This window comes from Callionymus lyra, chromosome 6 (assembly GCF_982586985.1).
Source record: "Callionymus lyra chromosome 6, fCalLyr1.hap1.1, whole genome shotgun sequence".
Taxonomy (NCBI): Eukaryota; Metazoa; Chordata; class Actinopteri; order Syngnathiformes; family Callionymidae; genus Callionymus; species Callionymus lyra.
The window spans coordinates 11,635,892-11,656,447 of NC_141823.1; the positions used below are offsets into that span (position 1 = coordinate 11,635,892).

Below are 20,556 nucleotides of genomic sequence, written 5' to 3' on the forward strand. Positions count from 1 at the left end.
AAGAAGAGACGAAAAGAATGAGAAAAATAAAAAGGCAAAAGGAAGGTGAGAAGATTATGATGAAAAGGTAAATGATGGGCAACAATAATGAGAAGAAAATAAATAAAAGGCATAGAAGTGAAAAATAACACAATAAGAAAGATGTTAATGAAAGGTTTGAAATAAAAAAAGAGAACGTAAGGAATGAAAATGAGAAAATTGTGGAAGAAATCAGAAAAACTTGAAGAACAATGTGACAAAAGGAAGGATAAGATAAGATAAGAATGGAGGATTGAGGAGAAAAAAAAAGGTAGAAAAATTAGATGGAAAAGTGAAAGAGAATCAGAGGAAACAGAAGACGATTAGTAAAAGAAAAGAATAAACAAAAGTAAAAGTGAAAGAAAAATGTAGTAAAATAAAAAAGGAATAAAGACAAATCCAAATAAAATAAGCAAAAATAAAATGAAGAAGAAGAGGGAAAATAAATGGTAGAGAATAAGAAAAATAACAGATTAAAAGGAAAAAAGCAGAAGAGGAAAACAAAGAAAATTAGTTAAAGAAAATGAATAAAGAAAGAACAAACCAAATAAGAAAGAGAAAAAACAGAAGTAAAAGTGAAGAAGAAACGGAGGAGTATGAAGTTAAAAAGAAAGAAAAAACAGAAGAGAAGAAAAAACAGAGGAGAATGAAGTTAAAAATAAAGAGAAAAAACAGAAGAGAAGAAAAAACAGGAGAATGAAGTTAAAAAGAAAGAGAAAAAACAGAAGAGAAGAAAAAACGAAGGAGGAGAATGAAGTTAAAAAGAAAGAGAAAAAACAGAAGTAAAAGAAAAGAAGAAACGGAGGAGAATGAAGTTAAAAAGAAAGAGAGAAAACAGAAGTAAAAGAGAAGAAGAAACGAAGGAGAATGAAGTTAAAAAGAAAGAGAGAAAACAGAAGTAAAAGAGAAGAAGAAACGGTAATGGAGTTAAAAAGAAAGAGTAAAGACCAGTGGCTCTGATGGAATGATTTATTCATAGTAAAACAACATTGAAAGCACTGACAGTAGAACTGAAGGCCTCTCACACACAGCATGCACCACCTCAGCGGCCACAGAGTCACGGAATATTCCTAAACCAGAGTCTCTTCTCAAAATCTATCTTTAAATCTCTGCGCCGCTCGGTTGTTGTTGTTGTTTTTTTTTATCCTTTAAATATAGTTTGATATAAAAACAAGCCCACGATGAGTCGACCATGTTTGTGAACCTCCTCTCCCCACTTCCTGGTCCCGTGGACCCCGGAATCTTCTCCCTTCCTGCTCCCTTTCATCGGACATGTGCGGAGGAGAAAAGGAGGATGGAGGAGAGAGGGAATGAGGGAGAGCAGTGCTCCATAATCTCCCTGAAAAGAAGAAGCGATAAAAAAAGATTCCTTAAAAAAAGAAAAGGGGGATTAAAAAAAAGTCCGACTGAAGAAGAAGAAGAAGAAGAAGGGAAGTCTCTGTGGACTGGAGGCACTTTGGCACAGAGCGAAGGCCCCACACCTGACACCGAGGGGAGAGGGAGAAAAAAGGAGGGATGGAATGACAGAGAGGTGTGAGGATGAGGGGAGAAGGAGGAAGAGAGCACCAAAGAACATGGAGGAAAAGACCAGCCTCCCCTCTGGGTCATGTTCAGGAGAGGAGGAGGAGGAGGAGGGAAGAAGAGAGGCGATGGATGGGGGAGGAGGGAAGAGGTGACGAAAAGAGGAAGAAATAAAAGAGGGGATGATGAGGGAGGAGGGAAGAGGGGATGGAAGAAGGAATAAAATAGGAGATTGATGGGGGAGAGGAAAGAGATGATGTAATGAGGAGAGGAAATGAAAGGGGTGATGGAAGGAGGAGGAAATGAAGGGGTGATGGAAGGAGGAGGAAATGAAGGGGTGATGGAAGGAGGAGAGGAAATAAAAGGGGTGATGGAAGGAGGAGGAAATGAAGGGGTGATGGAAGGAGGAGGAAATGAAGGGGTGATGGAAGGAGCAGAGGAAATAAAAGGGTGATGGAAGGAGGAGAGGAAATAAAAGGGGTGATGGAAGGAGGAGGAAATGAAGGGGTGATGGAAGGAGCAGAGGAAATAAAAGGGTGATGGAAGGAGGAGAGGAAATAAAAGGGGTGATGGAAGGAGGAGGAAATGAAGGGGTGATGGAAGGAGGAGGAAATGAAGGGGTGATGGAAGGAGGAGAGGAAATAAAAGGGGTGATGGAAGGAGGAGGAAATGAAGGGGTGATGGAAGGAGGAGGAAATGAAGGGGTGATGGAAGGAGGAGAGGAAAGATTCTGGCCAAAGCTTTACAACACAAACAGGAAACAGTCTTGAAGCAGGAGGTGCTCTGAGGTCTCGGGGCGGGAGAGAGAGAGAGGGGGGAGTCAGGGGGGCTGTGGTCCCTCTCGTCCTCCCTCAGTGTCCGTGCACCCCCGATGACCCCTCACCCCCGATGACCCCCCACACCCCCCTCACAGGTAGAGCTCCTTGGCCCTGATATGCTGCAGCTTCTCCCTCAGCATGCGGAAGGACGGCCTCACGACCGAGTCCAGGGTCCAGCACTGTTTCATCAGGTCGTACACCACGGGGGGGCAGCCGTCCGGGGCGTCCATCTTGTACCCCTTCTCCACGCGGGGCACCACCTCCTTCAGCGGCTGAGAGAGGGAGAGAGAGGGAGGTCATGTGACTCCACGTGAGGAGGAGAGGAGGCAGAAGTGATGGACTCCACACTGGTGAGAGTGTAGAACCGAGTCCCGCCCTCTGCTGGCCACACGCGCTAACTGCAGCTACTCACAATTCTAGGGTAAGGCACGCGCCCGAAGGAGTAGATCTCCCAGAGGAGGATTCCATAACTCCACACGTCCGACTTGGTGGAGAACCTCTGGAGAACCAAAACAAGAGGATTTCAAGGTTTTTATCTCTTTTTTTATTTTGTTGTCCTGACGTCTGGTCATTATTCGTGTGTTTAAATAAAATCAATAAAATACAAAAAAAATAGTTTTAGTGTTAATTTCAGATCAGCAACACATTTTCACAACAGTTTACAATTTATCATAATAAATACATTTAAAAGGTTTCATTACTATCTTAAGATGTATGGAGTAAAGCGTAAGATAAACTAAACATTGAGGCACTTAAGATGTTTCATGATGTTTTAAGTTGATTTTTTTTAAGTTAATTTAATCATCAACGTCCGTTTCAATATTTGAACAACACCTGTCAATCACGGATGTGTGACCCCGCCCCTTGACTAAGGTCAGGAAGTAAAACATGCTTGAGACTGTTAAAAAAAATCTACTTTTGATAGTCAGCTATTAGCAACATGCTACAGGATGTTAGCCCAGTCGATGCTAATAGCAACTGTGCTAGATCACACAAAAATAGCTGTTCTGTTTTTTTACGGTCATTGATCCAGGTTTTATTCGCATGGATTTAACAGTAAGAATTTGTATCATTTATTTTGTTCTCTTAAATAGGGAAGTTTTTGCTGGTATTCATAAAATTATTGAATTAAAATCTTGAATCATCTGTTTAACATTTTACATCCATTCCAAGCTCTATTTTAGAAAGAAAACTACTCGTTTAAATCAGAAAACCAAGAGAAAAAAATACATTGAAATACATATATATTATCCTTAAAGTGATAGTTTACCCAAAGTTCAAAGAAACAATTAAATCCAGCGAGATCCTGGTGATAACTGAGAACGAGAGGATACAGTCGCCCCCAGCAGCTTTCAAAGCTGATGTTCTGACATATTATGGTTTAAAAAACAAATGAAAGCAGTTACGACTTCATCAAGAGTCTGTAAATTCTGCAACACCAGAGTCAAGTACCGGACAATACTACGAATATATACTTGTTACTAAAGTATCGCCATATATCATAACATTGCCCCCGTATGGTGATACAGGAATTTGGTTTTTAGTTTGTCTTTTTAGACGAAGATGAAGACGAAGACAACTGAGCTCCAGTCGCTACATTAAAATGAACAAACATTTTTAACTCTAAAAGGAACAGATTACTCTGAAAATAATCCCAACCATTAGTGGACATGAGGGTGAGTAGAAAATAGTGAATTTTGTGTGAACTATCCCATCAGATTTTTGAAAACAAACATTTACATGCGTGTTGGAAGACGACTCACCTTCTCCCTCAGAGCTTCTGGTGAAGTCCACTTGACGGGCAGCTTGGCCGTGTCCTGTATGGAGGACGCCTCCTTGGTGAGGCCGAAGTCACTGACCTTTGCGATGTTGTCGTCCGACACCAGCACGTTACGAGCCGCCAGGTCTCTGTGGACGAAGTTGTTGGCCTCCAGGTACTCCATCGCTTCACACACGTCACTGAGGAGCACAGAGAAGGTGTGAACAGCTGCTGACCACAGAGCAGTTCGCAGGAAAATACTTGTTTTTTAATGTTATTTGGTGAAGTTACAGAATAAAACATTAGCAGACGTTACTTTTAATTCATAACACGACTCCATAACCAACACGTCCATTCATGATGATCTTGATTTTTTCACATCTGCGCGTGTTTATTAGGAATCACGATACGCATCAGGAAACAAGGGAAACAATACGATATATTGTGATACTGTAGTGACAAGTATATATGTGTAGTATTGTCGAGTACTTGACTCTGGTGTTGTAGAATTTACAGACCACATGACTCTTGGCGAAGTCGTAACTACTTTTATCGTTTTGAAACCAAAATATGTCCAAACATCAGCTTTAAAAGCAGCTGGAGTCGACTGTATCCTCTCATCCTCAGTCATCCCCAAGATTTTGTAGGATTAAATCGTTTCTGAGGTGGACGTAATGACTGCTGCCATCTAGCGGCCGCAAGTTAACTTGCAACACAAAAAATCGATTATTTTAACTGTAAATTAAATTGTTTCATACACACATGTATCGACATATAAACAAAAAGAATAATTTAAAAGCCACTAAAAAAGGAAACAAAAAAAGTTTCATTTTATTTTTCATATCGATACTGTTATGTTTAACACTTAAATGTTATCATGAAAGAAAATATTGCGTTATCATTTAAGTGTATTTTCTTAAAAAACCCTGGATCCTGACATTTCATGAGTTATATTTTGGCAGTTTTGATTGACAGGTGGACAATTAAATAGTTTATTACTTGATGGGCGGATCTTTTGACAAAGAAAGCTGCTGATTGGTTCATTTTCTAACATGTGAGGGGGGCTGGTCCAAACAGCTGGAGCTTCACATACATAGTGTGTCAATAAAGTTGTAAATGTATTTAAATTAGGAGAATAAAATGTCATAGATGACAGACAAAAACTATATATTTATAAGATAAGAGTAAAGAAGTGATGGTGGACACACATCATCTTTTGATGCGAGTCAAGGTAAAATATATTTAAAATATAATATTGAGTAGACATTAGAGTAAGAGACTCACAGGGAGAACTTGAGTAAACAGTCTCCTCCCAACACGGTCCTCCCTCGAGAGCGCAGGTAGTCCACCAGGCTGCCCTGTGACAGACAAGATGGAGGTTCTGGTCAGCACTGAAGAAAACGAGGAGTAAGAGGAGAAGACCGACCTTGGCCATGTACTCTGTGACGATGTAGAGGCTGCCTCGCTCCTCCACGATCACGCCCAGCAGCTGCACCAGGTTGTTGTGCCTCAGTTGCCTGTCGGAGAAGAAGAAGCGCTGATGTTAGTGTCGTCGACCAGACTTCCCGAGGAGTCACGTGATCTTACGTCATCACAGACGCCTCCGCGATGAACGCCTGAGCCGTGGCGTCGTTCTTGATGCACTTGACGGCCACCTTGGTCCCCCTGTAGTCGCCCACCATCACGTCTGCGCAGGAGCCGAGGTCACCATCAGATCGCTGACGTTAACTTTGAAAAAAAACTAAAAAAAAAACTCTCACCTCCAAACTCTCCTTTTCCGATGGTCTGCAGCAGCTTCAGCTCCTTCCTGTTCAAGGCCCAGCCACCTGCAGCACACACACACACACACACACACTTAGTTCACGCTGAGGGAAGCTAGGATTGTTACCACTGCCAAGGAGGTCATGTGTTTAGTGGGGTTTAGCTGTACCACCACCTGCTATTCAACTTAGCTCAGTGCTATCAATGTTGTTTTTGGATAAAAGATTATTTGTATACGATACATGTAGAGTAAAATAAAATGAAAGATAATATTTTAAATGTGGGTGTAAATTAGCTACTTGGCAGAGGTCTGCGCCCGCACAGTGCCTTTTTAAGTTTAATTTTTTTCAGATTAATGTTTTGCGTTTTGATTATGTGGACGTTTATAGAGAAGCACAAAATGACATCAGATCAGTTGTCGATAAAGACAGATAAAAAAAAAAAAAACTTTTTTCAATCATTTGCATATTAGTCCGATTTGTTTTTTAAGAGAAAATAATATCCTAGTTTGGCATCTGTTATCTACAGCAGAGGTGTTGAACTCAATCACAAAAGGGGCCAAAATCTTTCATCAGTTGATGTAAAAAAATATACAGTATATATATATTTTTTAAAACATCCAAAGTCATTCAACATAAGTTTTACTCTTGTTGGAATCTCTGTATAATCCATAATCTCCCTCTAAAATAAAGATATTTTCTTCATAGGTCACCATATCCATTTTAACAAATATCTGGCCGACTAATTACTTTTGCGGATTTGGCCCCCCGGCCTTGAGTTTGACCCGAGCACTATGATGTTTGCGGACGATATAGTAATCTGCAGTGAGAGTAAACGATGGTGTCACTAGAACAAAGTTGAAACTAACGGAATACTTTAGATTACATCTTTAACTGAAAGCTCTGGAGTGATGAAGGCCGAACCGTCCTTTTTTATTTTCGAAAACCCGAGTCGGGTCGGACGGGTCCACGCGCCGAGACACGAGGACCTTGAGAGTCTCCGCAGTCCCTCGACTCCCAGATTAATTATCCTCTGAGCCTTAATGCTATTACGGCGAGGGATGAGACTGTGGCGTCTGATGATGACTCGGCTGTGAGCCGACGTTCAGTGAATCACTGCGAGCGCTGCTTACTGCGGGAGAACTCGTCTTGTGCCGCCACCGTGCCCTCCATCAGCTTGGGCTTCATCAGTCTGGTGCAGAGGCCGTCTGCGTCTTTGGTGTAGTGCTGCAGGACAGACAAACAAACTGAATTCAAGTTTATGTCTCAATCTTATTTGATTGACATGTCCTTGACTGACACACCACTGGCCTTAAAGTAATCATTGATTATAGCAGAGTCAAAAGAAAACTTTGAAAAGAATCTTGAATAAACAAAAATGTATCATTCGTGACTTTTAAAAGGGTTCCTAAAGCCTAAGGAACGTTAAAGTACTTATTTTATAAAATCAAAATAAAGATTAGGACCAACTTGACCATCAACCAAAGTTAAAAAATAAAATAAAAAACAAAATCATATTTGAAAAAGAAATCTGAATTATCATGTATTCACATCTTTAAGACGAAATGTTGAAGGATTCACTGGAAACCTGTTCCACCTAAATATAGCTGTATAAATACATTTTAGTTATATACATATAAATGTCATTTTGCGTGCATAGGAATTCATTTTGTTAAAGGTCAGATTATTCACAAAGTAAAACTATTACAAATCATTTGAAATAAACGGAATAGTTCAGCAAGTCACCCAAGTCGCCACCAGAGGGCGACAAAGGTTTACGAAGAACGCGGTCCATCCACTGTGATGGATAAATTGTGACGTAATTTCAAAAGCATATTGGCTTCACATGCGAGAAAAGAAAGAAGAAAGAAATTCTTTATAAATTAAAAAAGTGCTACAGAAAAATCGACCAATTACTTTATTTTTCTGTGTATTTGTTCTATTATTGGTGTAAGCGAATTTAAAAGCATTTTCTCTTTTTTTTTTTCACCTTTGAACACATGGTCCTTTGTTCACATTCGTTATAAAATGCACATCCAATGTTGTATGAATGTCTTGTTTGAATCTTTATTACAAAAATATAGATAATGGTGAGGGAAAAAAAAGGAGCCATAACGTTACAACCACATGTTAAACCTTGTTTGTGTCAACATGCAGCAAAATGACAGCCGGTCATAATGTAGTGGTCCTGACTGAACTGGACCAAAAAAGGTTCCACATATTGACACGAGAGACTAATGCAGATGTTTCTCTGGAGGCAGATCCAAGAGTGAGGTGTAGATGAATGTGAGGAATCCTCTCAATAAAGACGTACGAGCGGAGACAGATGAGGAGAGGGAGGCGGGTGAGGAGGGTGAGGAGGGTGAGGAGGGTGAGAACCAGCTCAGGATGCAGAGAGGAGGATTAAGAGGTCACAGCGAGGGCTGATATCATAACCACACAGGAAGCTTGACGGCCTCGGTGCCAGCTGGCAGATCCCGGGTCCACTCGAGCTGCCCTGTCGGCCAGAGACCGTCCAATTAGCAGCGTCTCTCATGATGAGTGGAGATGAAAGAGTTTCCTCCGATCTTCTCTAAACTGTCTGTGATTCAGCTTCAAGATAGTACTTCCTTCTGACAGATGTGTCGCACTAACATTCCAGCAGAGACCGCGAGGGAATATTTGTTTCGTTTGTGAGCGAAAACAAGGAAAAATATTTGGTACTGAAGTACCAAGTGTCCCCGGATCGTTTGAACAGTTGAATTTAACATTAGATTAGATTAATAAAGTCAATCTAATGTTAAAAATTAACCATTCAATTATGAGAAATGAACGTTGGTTGCATTTCATTATTTCTTGGGGGGAATAGTTCCATAATTTATGTATTGAAAGGTTTGATTTGTTTATATTGAATAATTATCATTAATAATTTCTACATTTAAAGGTTGAATATTTTTTTTTAAATGAATTCATAGAGTTTGGTATTCTAAAAATGGAGAAATACATACTCTAAATTCAATTATGTTTTAAATTGTAGCCTTTTAAATTCAATATAAAAAATATTAGTAAAAAAGTTCCACAAGACTAATACTACTACTGCTAAATATATTGTATTTAATTATATTGAATTTAGAAATTAAATTGAATTTTTAATGATTGGATCTGAAATATCAAACTATCTGTAAATAAAAAAAAAATTCATTAAAAAAACAAAACAAATGCAACCTTTCAATAAATAACATTATTATGTATTTACCTATATTAATTTACATAAAAAGAATGTAACCTAAAAATATAGATATAATTCAATTATTTAAAATAATAATATTAATACAAAAAACATGTATTTTAAAATAGTAAATTCAACTTAATGTTCTGATGATATACTTGCCAACCTGGTGTATTTTGGTTTATTTTATTTATTAATGATATATTTAATATGTTTCAAATAAACACAGTTATAGTTAGAAAATAATTTCAAATCCATTTCTTAAATAAACTAAAGCTAACAAGGCTGAAATACTTAACATACATACATTAATAATAGTTTTTTTTTATAGTTTTACAGCAGAGAAGGCTGCAGGTGTCACACCGGGGCGACGCTCACCTCCACGAGCTGCATGAGGTTCTCGAAGTACTCCTCCTCGTCGATGGTCAGCTTGCCGTTGTGGTAGATGATGCGGTAGTGTTCCACCTTCCCGTCGCAGCTGACGCACAGCGTGTAGTCGCCGGGGTAGTTGGTGCTCTCCCTCACCAGGAACAGGCCCGTCTCCGGGGGGTACAGCAGCCGCTCGGCCTGCTCGCGGGTGATCTTGCCGTGGAACCAGCTGGAGGGGAAGAAAGAGGCCGATTAGACGTGCGACTCTGGCAACTAAAACAGGGGGAGGTAGGGGGCGCTAGACTGGCATCAAGAGAGGGGCTCGGTGAGAAAGAAACCCCGACAACAAATAACAGGAAACTCGCTGCGAGGAGGAAGGTTGGAGGCTGAGCAGTCGGCAATAACAGGAAGATGCAAAAAATGCCCAAATGAGGGTTGAATGAAGCGAGTGAAAATGATTATGGGATGGTAAAAAAGTGACTTTATGTTCGTCTCTGTAAGCTCCAAAAAAACGATATCGATAATGTGCACATGATGATACATTAAATGTTCACGTGACATGTATATTTATAGTTATATTTGTGAATCAATGAAGCAAAAACTGTGTTCAGTGAAACTTTAAAACTCCCATGAAGCACCAGGACAAGTAGACTGAGCTCAACGGAGCTCTCATGAGGCACCTTCACTTTTTTTGTGACGGCTATAAGAAGACAAAATAAACGTGTGTATCATAAACAAAAATCTTCCTTCACATGAGGGCCACAAACAGTACATCCAGGCTGCATGAGGCCTCTGAGCTGCACTCCGTCCAGGTGTGCTTGATCTAAAAATACTTCAGCGGGGAAAAGAGATTTGAGTGTGACGAACATCAAAGCAGGTATACATCCATACGTCCTGATGGACGAGCAGCTCAGCTGCAGCGACCATATGTTCCACTTGAAACATCCATAGGAAGCTGATGGAGGATTACACACTCATTGAACGTCCTGAGGGGGAAAGTTATTTTTAATCGTATAACAAATGTGGAGTTAAAATGTAATTCCACTGAAAGATAAAAAGGCGTATTTGAAGATGTTTCCTCCAAACATTTTTCAAGCGGACTTTCTCTCGTCCCGTACAGATCGTTTTAATTATTGGTCGCCTGTCACTCATGAGACACTCGTGGTGAAGCAGCTTAACGTGGGTCGAGTTGATTAGATCAGACGACTTCTGCGATTGACGGTCGCTTCTTAACTCCCACTAATCCTGCAGCCCAGGCACACACATGCAATAAACACGCACACATGCACAAATAAACACGCACACATGCACAAATAAACACGCACACATGCAATAAACACGCACACATGCACAAATAACCACAAACACACTTGCAAATGAACACGGCTGCATATAAACACGCACGCACAAATACACAAGTGCAAATGAACACACAGGCGTACAAGGAAATAAACACACATTCAAATAAACACACATGCAAATACATATGAGCACTAGCAAATAAATAAACACGCATGCAAATATCCACAAACACTTGCAAATAAACATGCATGCAAATAAGCACACATTCAAATAAACACGCAAATAAATAACCACACATTCAAACACATGCAAATATCCACAAACACTTGCAAATAAACACACATGCAAATAAGCACACATTCAAATAAACACGCAAATAAATAAGCACACATTCAAATAAACACGCAAATAAATAAGCACACATTCAAATAAACACGCATGCAAATATCCACAAACACTTGCAAATAAACATGCATGCAAATAAGCACACATTCAAATAAACACGCAAATAAATAACCACACATTCAAACACATGCAAATATCCACAAACACTTGCAAATAAACACACATGCAAATAAGCACACATTCAAATAAACACGCAAATAAATAAGCACACATTCAAATAAACACGCAAATAAATAAGCACACATTCAAATAAACACACATGCAAATAAGCACACATTCAAATAAACACGCAAATAAATAAGCACACATTCAAATAAACACGCAAATAAATAAGCACACATTCAAATAAACACGCAAATAAATAAGCACACATTCAAATAAACACGCAAATAAATAAGCACACATTCAAATAAACACACATGCAAATAAGCACACATTCAAATAAACACGCAAATAAATAAGCACACATGCAAATATCCACAAACACTTGCAAATAAACACACATGCAAATAAACACGCAAATAAATAAACACACATTCAAATAAACACACATGCAAATAAGCACACATTCAAATAAACACGCAAATAAATAACCAAACATTCAAATAAACACACATGCAAATATCCAAAAATGCTCGCAAATTAACAGGCAAGCAAATAAACACACATGCAAGTAAACACAGACATACACAAATAAACATGCAAATTTCTATCTAAACACACATACATACATACATACATACATGCATATTAACACACATGCACATGAAGGCAAATCAAATAAAATGGTTAAAAAAACAGAAATATGCACGCGCAAAAGCAGGTTTGTTCCTTTTGTTGGTGCAGTAGCGTGGTGCAGCCACAGAGGGGCAGCAGAGAGCACCATAATGTGAAACATCTGATTCTCGATCAATCCCAACAGACCTCAGCTGATGATCCTACACACCCTGAAGGGGGCTGAGGAGCCTCATTCAAAAAGGAACTCAACACGACCTCTCAGGCACACACGGTTCGCAGCACCGACTTGAAACGTGTTGTCAAAGTGAGCAGGTGTAAGAACTTCTCACCGTGTCACACTGTCGTTTTCCATCTACATGTGCAGAATATCTAACACAAGCGCCTGAGCTGCATATCGTCAGTGGGGGGTTCACACACAAATACCTTTCTACCTTCTTGCTTAACAATATCACAGTTACTCTGACATGCTTCGGTTCACACGTCCTCAGCATCCATCGCTGCATGTGTGAACAACACACGTCTGACTTACTCCTGATTCACGCTCCATGTCGAGGCACAGAGCAAACAGGAAGTTCAACCAGCAGGAATGCAAGTCAAGTCCAGTAACAGCTACAAGATGTTCATCGACTCTTCCTTTTTTTGTACATCACATTTATTTTGTCCCTGTTGTGGCTCACAACTAACTTTTACGATCATTTGTTCGTATTGTTTCTTTGTAACATGGAGGGAATGTGAACACATAATGGGGTGTGTGGGGTGATATTGTTTTTTGTGTGGTTTAAAAATCGATGTTTAGGCCCATGATGACAGTTAATATTTTCTGTGACTTACGGCATCAGACTGAGTTTCCCTCCAGACTTCACGCCTTCTCTCTTCTGGACATAGTTTGCTGGGATGGTTCCTTCTCTGCCCACCGTGTTTCTGGCTTTGTACCAGTTGGGATCCTGAAAAAAAAGAAAATACAATGTAGTATTTTTCTAAAGCCGATTCCAAACAGAAAGGTTACTATAGAAGAAAAATGTACATTTCATTTTGACTTGGATGTGTGTTTGAATAGACATAACTAATCTATGAGTTTTAGGACAAATTAAAAATCATTATTTGCTTCATTTGATGTCATGTTTGTTCTGGGAGCAGGATTAGCCCAATGAAGGTGAAGATCAACCCGTTTTAAAACACTAGTCTTTGCACATGTGTGAAGGTTTTCTTACCCTTGTGACTCCAATGATGGTGAGAACGTCTCCTTTACAGAAGGGCAGGTCTTGCTCATTGGCCGTCTGGAAGTTGTACTTGGCCACACACTCTGTGCCGGTCGCCCACGGCACCTATGTCGGATGAGAGAACGCTGGAATCAGTCTCGGTCAAAATGACCCGCCTGTTGCCCTTCTTAAAACATGTTTTCATAGTCATCAATAATGTAATCAAAATCTGTTAAAAATGGAATTTGAACTTTATTCTGTTTTCTCATCCCTCTAATAATTGATTCAAATTTGACCAATGGTGGCTCAGTGGAACTTCAGCTTCTCAATTTTGACAGACAACCAAACTGCCAGTGGGTTGGAGATGGTAATTGCATTCATTTCCACCATTGCTGTAGAACAGTACTTTCTGAAGTTCGCAGGAAGAGAAAACAGGAAGTTTTTATGTTGTTTTGTAAACCGATCCACCATGACTGTAGCAGCCCGAGACCTTATTACCCTGCTGTAGTTCCACTGATGTAACATTGGGGGGAGCCAGAAACAAGAGTTTTAATCTTCTGTAGTGCTAGTTTAATATGGCAGAATGATCTTTTAGCCATCATAACACAGAGCTTTGGTAAAAAGCATTAATGTTGTCAACATGTGAACATTGTAAGAGATACAGCAGCGAAGTCTTTTAGTCTTAGTTGTTTTACAAAAAATATTTTTCTGCTTCTATATGGATTGTGAAGTGACCTCACTGAGGGTTTTTGGAAACATGCTGCACAGGTCTGAACCTGCTGTTTAACAGGATGGAATGTTTTCCTGCTGTTCATTATTGACTCTGTTCTGGGTTATTGTTGTCCGCAACATTTAATCTCCGTCCGACAGAGACAAAGTTATTCTTCATAATTTTTAGTGTCTGGCTTTATTTGAGTGTGAATGTAAACAAACATCAGCAGAAATGAAGGTCCTTGGTGGAAAGTAGGTGCAACATTGTGACATGAGGGGGGTAACAGTCATGTTATCGATTACAAACTGTTGCAATATATAACCACTAGAGGGTTCCTTCTCCATTCAAACACCTCTTAGTCCCATTAAGGTAAGGTAAAACTTACAGCAAAGCCCTTCCATTAGTCAGAGAAAGAAATATATAGACCTGTGGACCAACTTCAATACCTCCTAAATTATAGCCATCATAAGGGACACCTTTTTTCCTTAATACACAATTCACCGCAGTATAACTCAGCCAGGATCCATAATAATACGCCTTGTGAATGAATAATACTAATATAACTATTTTAAGTGTTTGAAACTCTGTATGAGTAAAATGAAAAAAACTTTTATTAATAAATCTTTTTTAACAATTACCTAAAGCTTGTGATTCTTCGCTTACACTGGGATCTCGCGGGATTTTGTTCTTCCTAAGGTGGGGAAGGATGCAATGACTGTTGCCATCCAGTGGTCGGAGGTTTAAGTTCGGCATAAAAATTAACATACGCCTCGTTGTCATCACCACAAAAAAAACAACCCGTGTTGTGTTTACAACGCTGGCAAAAACATGTTCTGATTCTGAACATTTGCATGTTCATCTTTAAAGTACAGTACACAGTTTATTGAAATATAAACCATATAAAATGATGATAAAAATAACACAAGTTGAACCTGCCACAAAATAATAGATATAAATAAATTAAATAGATACAGTCTTGTTCAATATTGATACATTGTCGTGAGAAAAATATTGCTTTATTTAAGTGTATGGATATTTTTACACATCCCTAGTTTAAAGAACTTATTTTCATGTAAAAAAAAAAAAAATCGAAGATGATTTAGAGATGTCAATCAACCTGCCAAACCAACATGTTTTTGAAGTGTGGGAGAAAACACAAACTCATCAGAAAAGACACAGGTTTCCTCACACTGGAAGCAAACAAATAAATCTAAATAATATTTGTATTTTTCTGATTGTCAGCTGTGTTGACGGCAGTCGCAGCTAAATCTTTCCATGAATCATTTGGTTGTAATGTGGTCATCCTGATCCAAAGAGCACAGAGATTAGGAGGGAAAATATAATCCATATTCACTCACATGTATTCCAGACATGATGAAAGGAATCAGGCGTCCTCAGGCGGGAAGCGGTCAGCGATCAGCTCGTACCATCAGATCTGCAATAGAGGGAGAAAAAAAAGGACATTAGACACACAACAAGCTGCAGGCGCGAGACCCAAACAAAATCAACTCAGCATGTGAGAGTAGAAAAGATCGCTGTTCAACAAAAACAACATGTTTTGCTGGAGCATCTGAACAACAACAGTCTTAATAAATGCATCCGAGACGCTGCTTAACACGGTTTCTTGTGCCAATATTAATGACCGCAAGAACCACGGGGAGGGTTTTTGCTGAAACAATCTAGTTTTCCCATGACTTGAACAGCGCGATGATTAATGGAGGATGATTATGGGATGGCTCACTTCGCTGAACAACAGAAAAAAATACTGTATTTACTCCCAGTCGTTTTTACAAGAAGTCGCAGTGACATCATCACCATCTTTTACCTTTGGATTATTAGAGTTCAAGACCAACATTTGCATTACATCAAAGAGAAAATACATAATAATTTAAATCAGAGCGACAGTTTAAATCACTTGTGTATCTGCTGCCCTCTTCAGGAAATACACGAGACAAACGCATGAATGTCACTCAGAAAAAGTGGAAGATGATATGGAACTTATTGTATTAATCAATGTCATGAACTCAACATGGAGATAGCTTGGCAGCCATTTTGATAAAGTCATGGATGACGAGAAGGTTTAAACTTCAGGTGTCAAAAAAACAGTGTGCAAGTCTTTCCCGCAATTGGCTAAAATATTTTATCAATCGAGGTAAAGGGCTAAACAAAATAAATATTTACCAAATTGTAACAGGAAGTATGAGTTTTGTAGTGATGTTGTCTTTTTAATCTTTGAGGCTTAATGTGCCTTAAATATCTCTGACAAATCGATCAGTTTTACTCTTGTTATAAGTATCCGTCTATGATTGTCCATAATGGTAAACCACAGAAAATGACACTTGTAAAGCATAAGAAACACGCGTGTAATCGCACGATTATAACCAAGGGTTTCATTTTCAAGTCACGTTCAGCCCATCCTTGGTCGTAGAACACTTGGAATAAATTAGAAAGGCGTCAAATGGATTGGTGCTATAAAGCAAAGGGTACTTTGGCACGATTCAGCCTTTCAGAAGCGTCAATAAAGCAGGATACAGCATGTAGGTGGAAGTGCAGCTGAAGCCACACACCGAAGCGATGAGCTTCCGATAAGTCTGGAGAACAGGAAGTAGAAATTAGGAGGGAGGGCGAAAGAGAAGGAGGAAGTAGCTGACACATATTTTCCATAGCCGGGTACTCGGAAGGGGGTGGTTCTCTGGCCAGTACGAGGCCTGGTCAGTGTCTTTCTACACACAAGCGATCAATGAGCAGCAAAAAAAACAAGGAGATATACTAAATATACCGACTGAGACCACATGCTTCACAGTGTTGCACTAATTGAAGGCCATCTTGGATCTGCATGAAAGAAAAAAACCGGGAGACAAATATATCTGCGGTCCCGAGCAAGCTGAGGGCTCGCGCTTTACTCTGCTGCCATTCTTCACATCCAGCAAACAAAACCCACAGAGTGGACCGATGGCAGGGAGACAAATGAAGACTATTCTTATCTCAGTGCAGCTCCGAGCAGAGAACGCCTGCCAGCATCGCGCCGCTACAGTCAAGTGGTTCTCCGTCAGCATCAAGAGGGGGATTGTTTTATTGACTTCCGGTCGCACTCAGAAGTGGTTAAATCACCAGTACAAACGTGAAACCATCTAGTTATGATATAGTATTATTGACAAGAAACATACCAAATACATAAACCAAATATTAGTCAATCCAAAAAGTTAGGTTTCGATATAATTTCATTAACTATTTAGGGGCTTTTTGGGCTTTCATCGTGGACTAAAGTTACTCATGGCTTCCAAGAATTGTGATCCATTTCAACTGCGTACATGAGTATGATGAAAGCGAGCCAGTAAACACAGTAGAGGGAGAGATTTGATTTTAATCTGCTTTGTGTTAGTCACTGCTGATCCTCAACATTGGCATCAGTTCAGCGCTGACACTGACGGCCGGTTGGAAAACGCTTGTGTGCGGACAGAAGGTTAAATATGACACCAGTGTACACAACATTTCAAACCATTTTAATTTACTTTACTTAATTAACTTTAATTCACTCAAGTTATATTATTATTGTTGACCTTTGACTTTTCCATTTTATTCTTTTAATGCAAGTACATTTACAACTTTATTAACGCTAGACAGTCACAGGAAAACAGTGTTTGTGAAGATCTAGCTGATAGATCAGCCCATTGAGTTGTAAAGAAGTGAAGCAAGATGATCATCGCGGAGGGATGTGTCGGTGCACGCGTCGGTTGTGAAGTAATGTTGACGCGAGGATCTGATGGACGAGCGTGAACTTAAAACATAACTTAACTTGAAATATTTACTTGAAAAAAGGTCAACATTTTGATCATATCTGGTGCTCTTTGACTATAATAATTTAATTTCTACTGGACTTGCTATGACTCATGGCCATGAATAAAGACAACCTTCCTCTTTATCACTTTATTTCAGGCCATGAATATTGAACAACAGCAAGTCTTCGGCTCCTGTAAGTGACTCATTTTTCAAATGGAAAAATCCATCCACTGGAGATTGATGGATTTTAATCTCTGGTTACCATCCCGAGCCGAAGGTATCACGTTGTTAAATTGAGTCTACGTATTATTATCACAATATGGTTGACAAGATTTAAAGTAAAAAAAAAGGTGATATCATCGTATCAAAATGCACTAAACTTGTGTTTCTCGACACAGCAATTCTTTTATAGTGGCTTTGTCATTGATTTGTACGGCGATTCATCCTCTAATGGCATAATAAAAAACAAAGAGCTCTATAAAGTCTGGCATTTTAATTACATTTTCTGATTATTCCGGGTTCATAAGAACCAAGATTAGATTACGTTGAATTAAATAATATATCAAGCTTTACACTGAGATTTATTTTTTAACTAATCTAGAAAAACAACTGACTTTATTTTATGTACTGAAGGATCAGAATGAAAAAAGAATTCCTACAAGCAAATGATTGGTTAAAATGTTGAAAAAATGTAAATACAAACATTACATATCTGGTTAATTTACATCAAATTATATTGCAGATTATTCATTATAACGTGGGGTTCTGCAGGGCTTCTGGTCAATGGATGGGACAAGTAAGGAGAGAAGATTTTGTAGACAAGGGTCAACAATCCCACCTCATGCCAGCTTTATTGTAGAACACAGTAACAAAATGATGTGTAAGAAAATATCTTAAACTTAAAGATATTTTCTATGGTATCATATAAATATTGTACAGCAACTTATCTTTTTCATTTTGTTTTTTCATCAAAGTTATTTTACGGTTTATATTTTAAGTAAAGTGTGAATCAAAATAAAATTAGATTTTTTAAAATGCAAGATTAACATGCAAATATTCATAGCATCTGTTCATTTTTGTGTTGCAATTTTTCATTAATCATTATGTCCTCAGCGACTACAGAACGAATACAATCCAGAGAGATCCTGGCGATGACTAAGGACGGGAGGATACAGTGACTCCAGCAGCTTTTAAAGCGGATGTTTGGAAGTATTTTGTTTTTAAAAACAAATTAAAGCAGTTACGACTTTGTCAAGAGTGATGTGGTCTGTAAATTCTGCAACACCAGAGTCAAGTACTGGACTATACTACACATATATCATTGTTCCTACAACCTCACAATACATCGTTCCTGGCCCCTGTATCGTGATATGTAGCATACTGCCAGATTCTTGCCAATACACACCTCCAGTAATTATCCTCATAAACCTGTTACTTGTTACTAAACTGTTGTCTTACATTTGTGGTATAAACGTGGCTGACCTCTGCAGATAGCCGAACTAAGAAAGTCATTGTGACAAATGCCTGAGTCGTGGAGTCATCAGGAGATTAGCAGCCAACAAGCTCTGCATCTGTGGCCGCTTACAAAAGTGGATATTTAGTCCAACACTGGCTAACATGTCGGATCTAAACTGAATTCCATAAATTGTCCAGAAGGAAATTGCATTCATGGAGTGGTCGCTGGACCACAGCTCCTGCTACACACTTCAACAAAGAGCTTCATTATCTTTGGTCACTTGTAAACAACATTCCCATCAATTGTCATGCCTCCGGACGAAACACAATGACGTTTGACACTTTTCTTAAAGTCTGCAGTTTTAGGGAAACTACAACAGATGAAAAAATGTATCATAAGTGAGGAACACCCTGAACAAGTAAGTCTGTTTATCAGTCTAAAAGAAAATGTGTTACAATCTTAATTCCCCCATTTGTTGTCATCGAGACTATTCCAGTTTCCTTCTCAACTTATCATGAGTGAGCAGCTCCTCTGGTGGCGTATAAACAAGTCCACGGAATTTAAGAAAAGATACCATTTGTGCTTCCTTCCTGCTGCCACTGACACCGGCAGGAATATTGTACTTCCCAGTTTGAACGTCAAATATTAAGATCTAGTGTGCAGTCTCATCGCTTTCTGGTAGGGCTGAACGATTTGGGTTATAAAATGTTTTTGTTTTTAACAATATTGATTGAGCATGTGTTTTTCTAGTAATAAAAACGCATGCTCCGGTACTTTTTTCTGGTTCTTTTCTACTAATATAAGTGTACAATTGTATAGTTTAACATATAAAACTATTTTTTTTGTATATTATGGTTATTTATTACAGATTTCAATTATATTGAGTGCAAAACAACTAAAAATATATTTAAACATATGTTTTTCACTTGTGAGTACAAGAATAATAATCCGTCCGCTTTTTTTTCTGGCGCCACCTACTGTAGAGTTTTTTATTTTTTAATCGCAGCCTCTGAATCCTGATCCAATTTTTTTTTTGTGTTGATGTTGATTTTGAAATGTAAAAATCATTATCTTTGGACAGAAGTGCGAGTCAAGAGTAATTTACACAGATTATTTTCCATACAGTGTTTTTAAAAGATATTTGGAAGTTTATCCGTGTTTTGGTTTATTTACATCCACCCACAATATCTCGTTACAGTTAAAAAGCTGGTAAAATGATCCTTAAATAGAACGTAAGCTTGTGAAGATGTTGACAAGGCAGTAAAAAAAAACAACACAAGACTTGTAGAAATCCACAGCTCCGAGTATACGCCTCGTGTTCGTGTCTCACCCAGAAAGTGTCGCCCCCTATATCTATCAAGCGGCATGAAAACTAGAGCAGGGCGACACTACAGACTGATAGACTGAATCTCTCTCTCTGACGTAACACAGAGCAGCTCCGGCTTCGCTGCTGATGACAGATAACGAAAGGATAGAGAAAGAGAAAGAGAGGGAGAGAGAGGGGCAGGAAG

At 38.9% G+C, this 20,556-nt stretch overlaps 1 protein-coding gene across 2 annotated transcripts in view; it reads right to left on the minus strand.

Moving 5' to 3' along the window:
- Positions 1 to 973: 973 nt before the first annotated feature.
- Positions 974 to 20,556, minus strand: part of cskl (c-src tyrosine kinase-like) — a 37,647-nt gene continuing 18,064 nt past the window's right edge. Inside the window, exons 2-13 of one of the 2 annotated variants that reach the window (XM_087793579.1) lie at positions 15,168 to 15,244; positions 13,110 to 13,223; positions 12,730 to 12,842; positions 9,463 to 9,682; positions 7,010 to 7,103; positions 5,877 to 5,942; positions 5,704 to 5,803; positions 5,543 to 5,633; positions 5,401 to 5,474; positions 4,121 to 4,316; positions 2,770 to 2,856; positions 974 to 2,629 (exon numbers count right to left, since the gene is read on the minus strand). In XM_087793579.1, coding sequence (XP_087649705.1) covers positions 2,447 to 2,629; positions 2,770 to 2,856; positions 4,121 to 4,316; positions 5,401 to 5,474; positions 5,543 to 5,633; positions 5,704 to 5,803; positions 5,877 to 5,942; positions 7,010 to 7,103; positions 9,463 to 9,682; positions 12,730 to 12,842; positions 13,110 to 13,223; positions 15,168 to 15,182 — 1,353 coding nt within the window. In that variant the 5' untranslated portion in view covers positions 15,183 to 15,244 and the 3' untranslated portion in view covers positions 974 to 2,446. Of the gene's footprint in view, positions 2,630 to 2,769; positions 2,857 to 4,120; positions 4,317 to 5,400; positions 5,475 to 5,542; positions 5,634 to 5,703; positions 5,804 to 5,876; positions 5,943 to 7,009; positions 7,104 to 9,462; positions 9,683 to 12,729; positions 12,843 to 13,109; positions 13,224 to 15,167; positions 15,279 to 20,556 lie in introns of those variants that run through there. The other variant, XM_087793578.1, reaches the window with a different exon arrangement.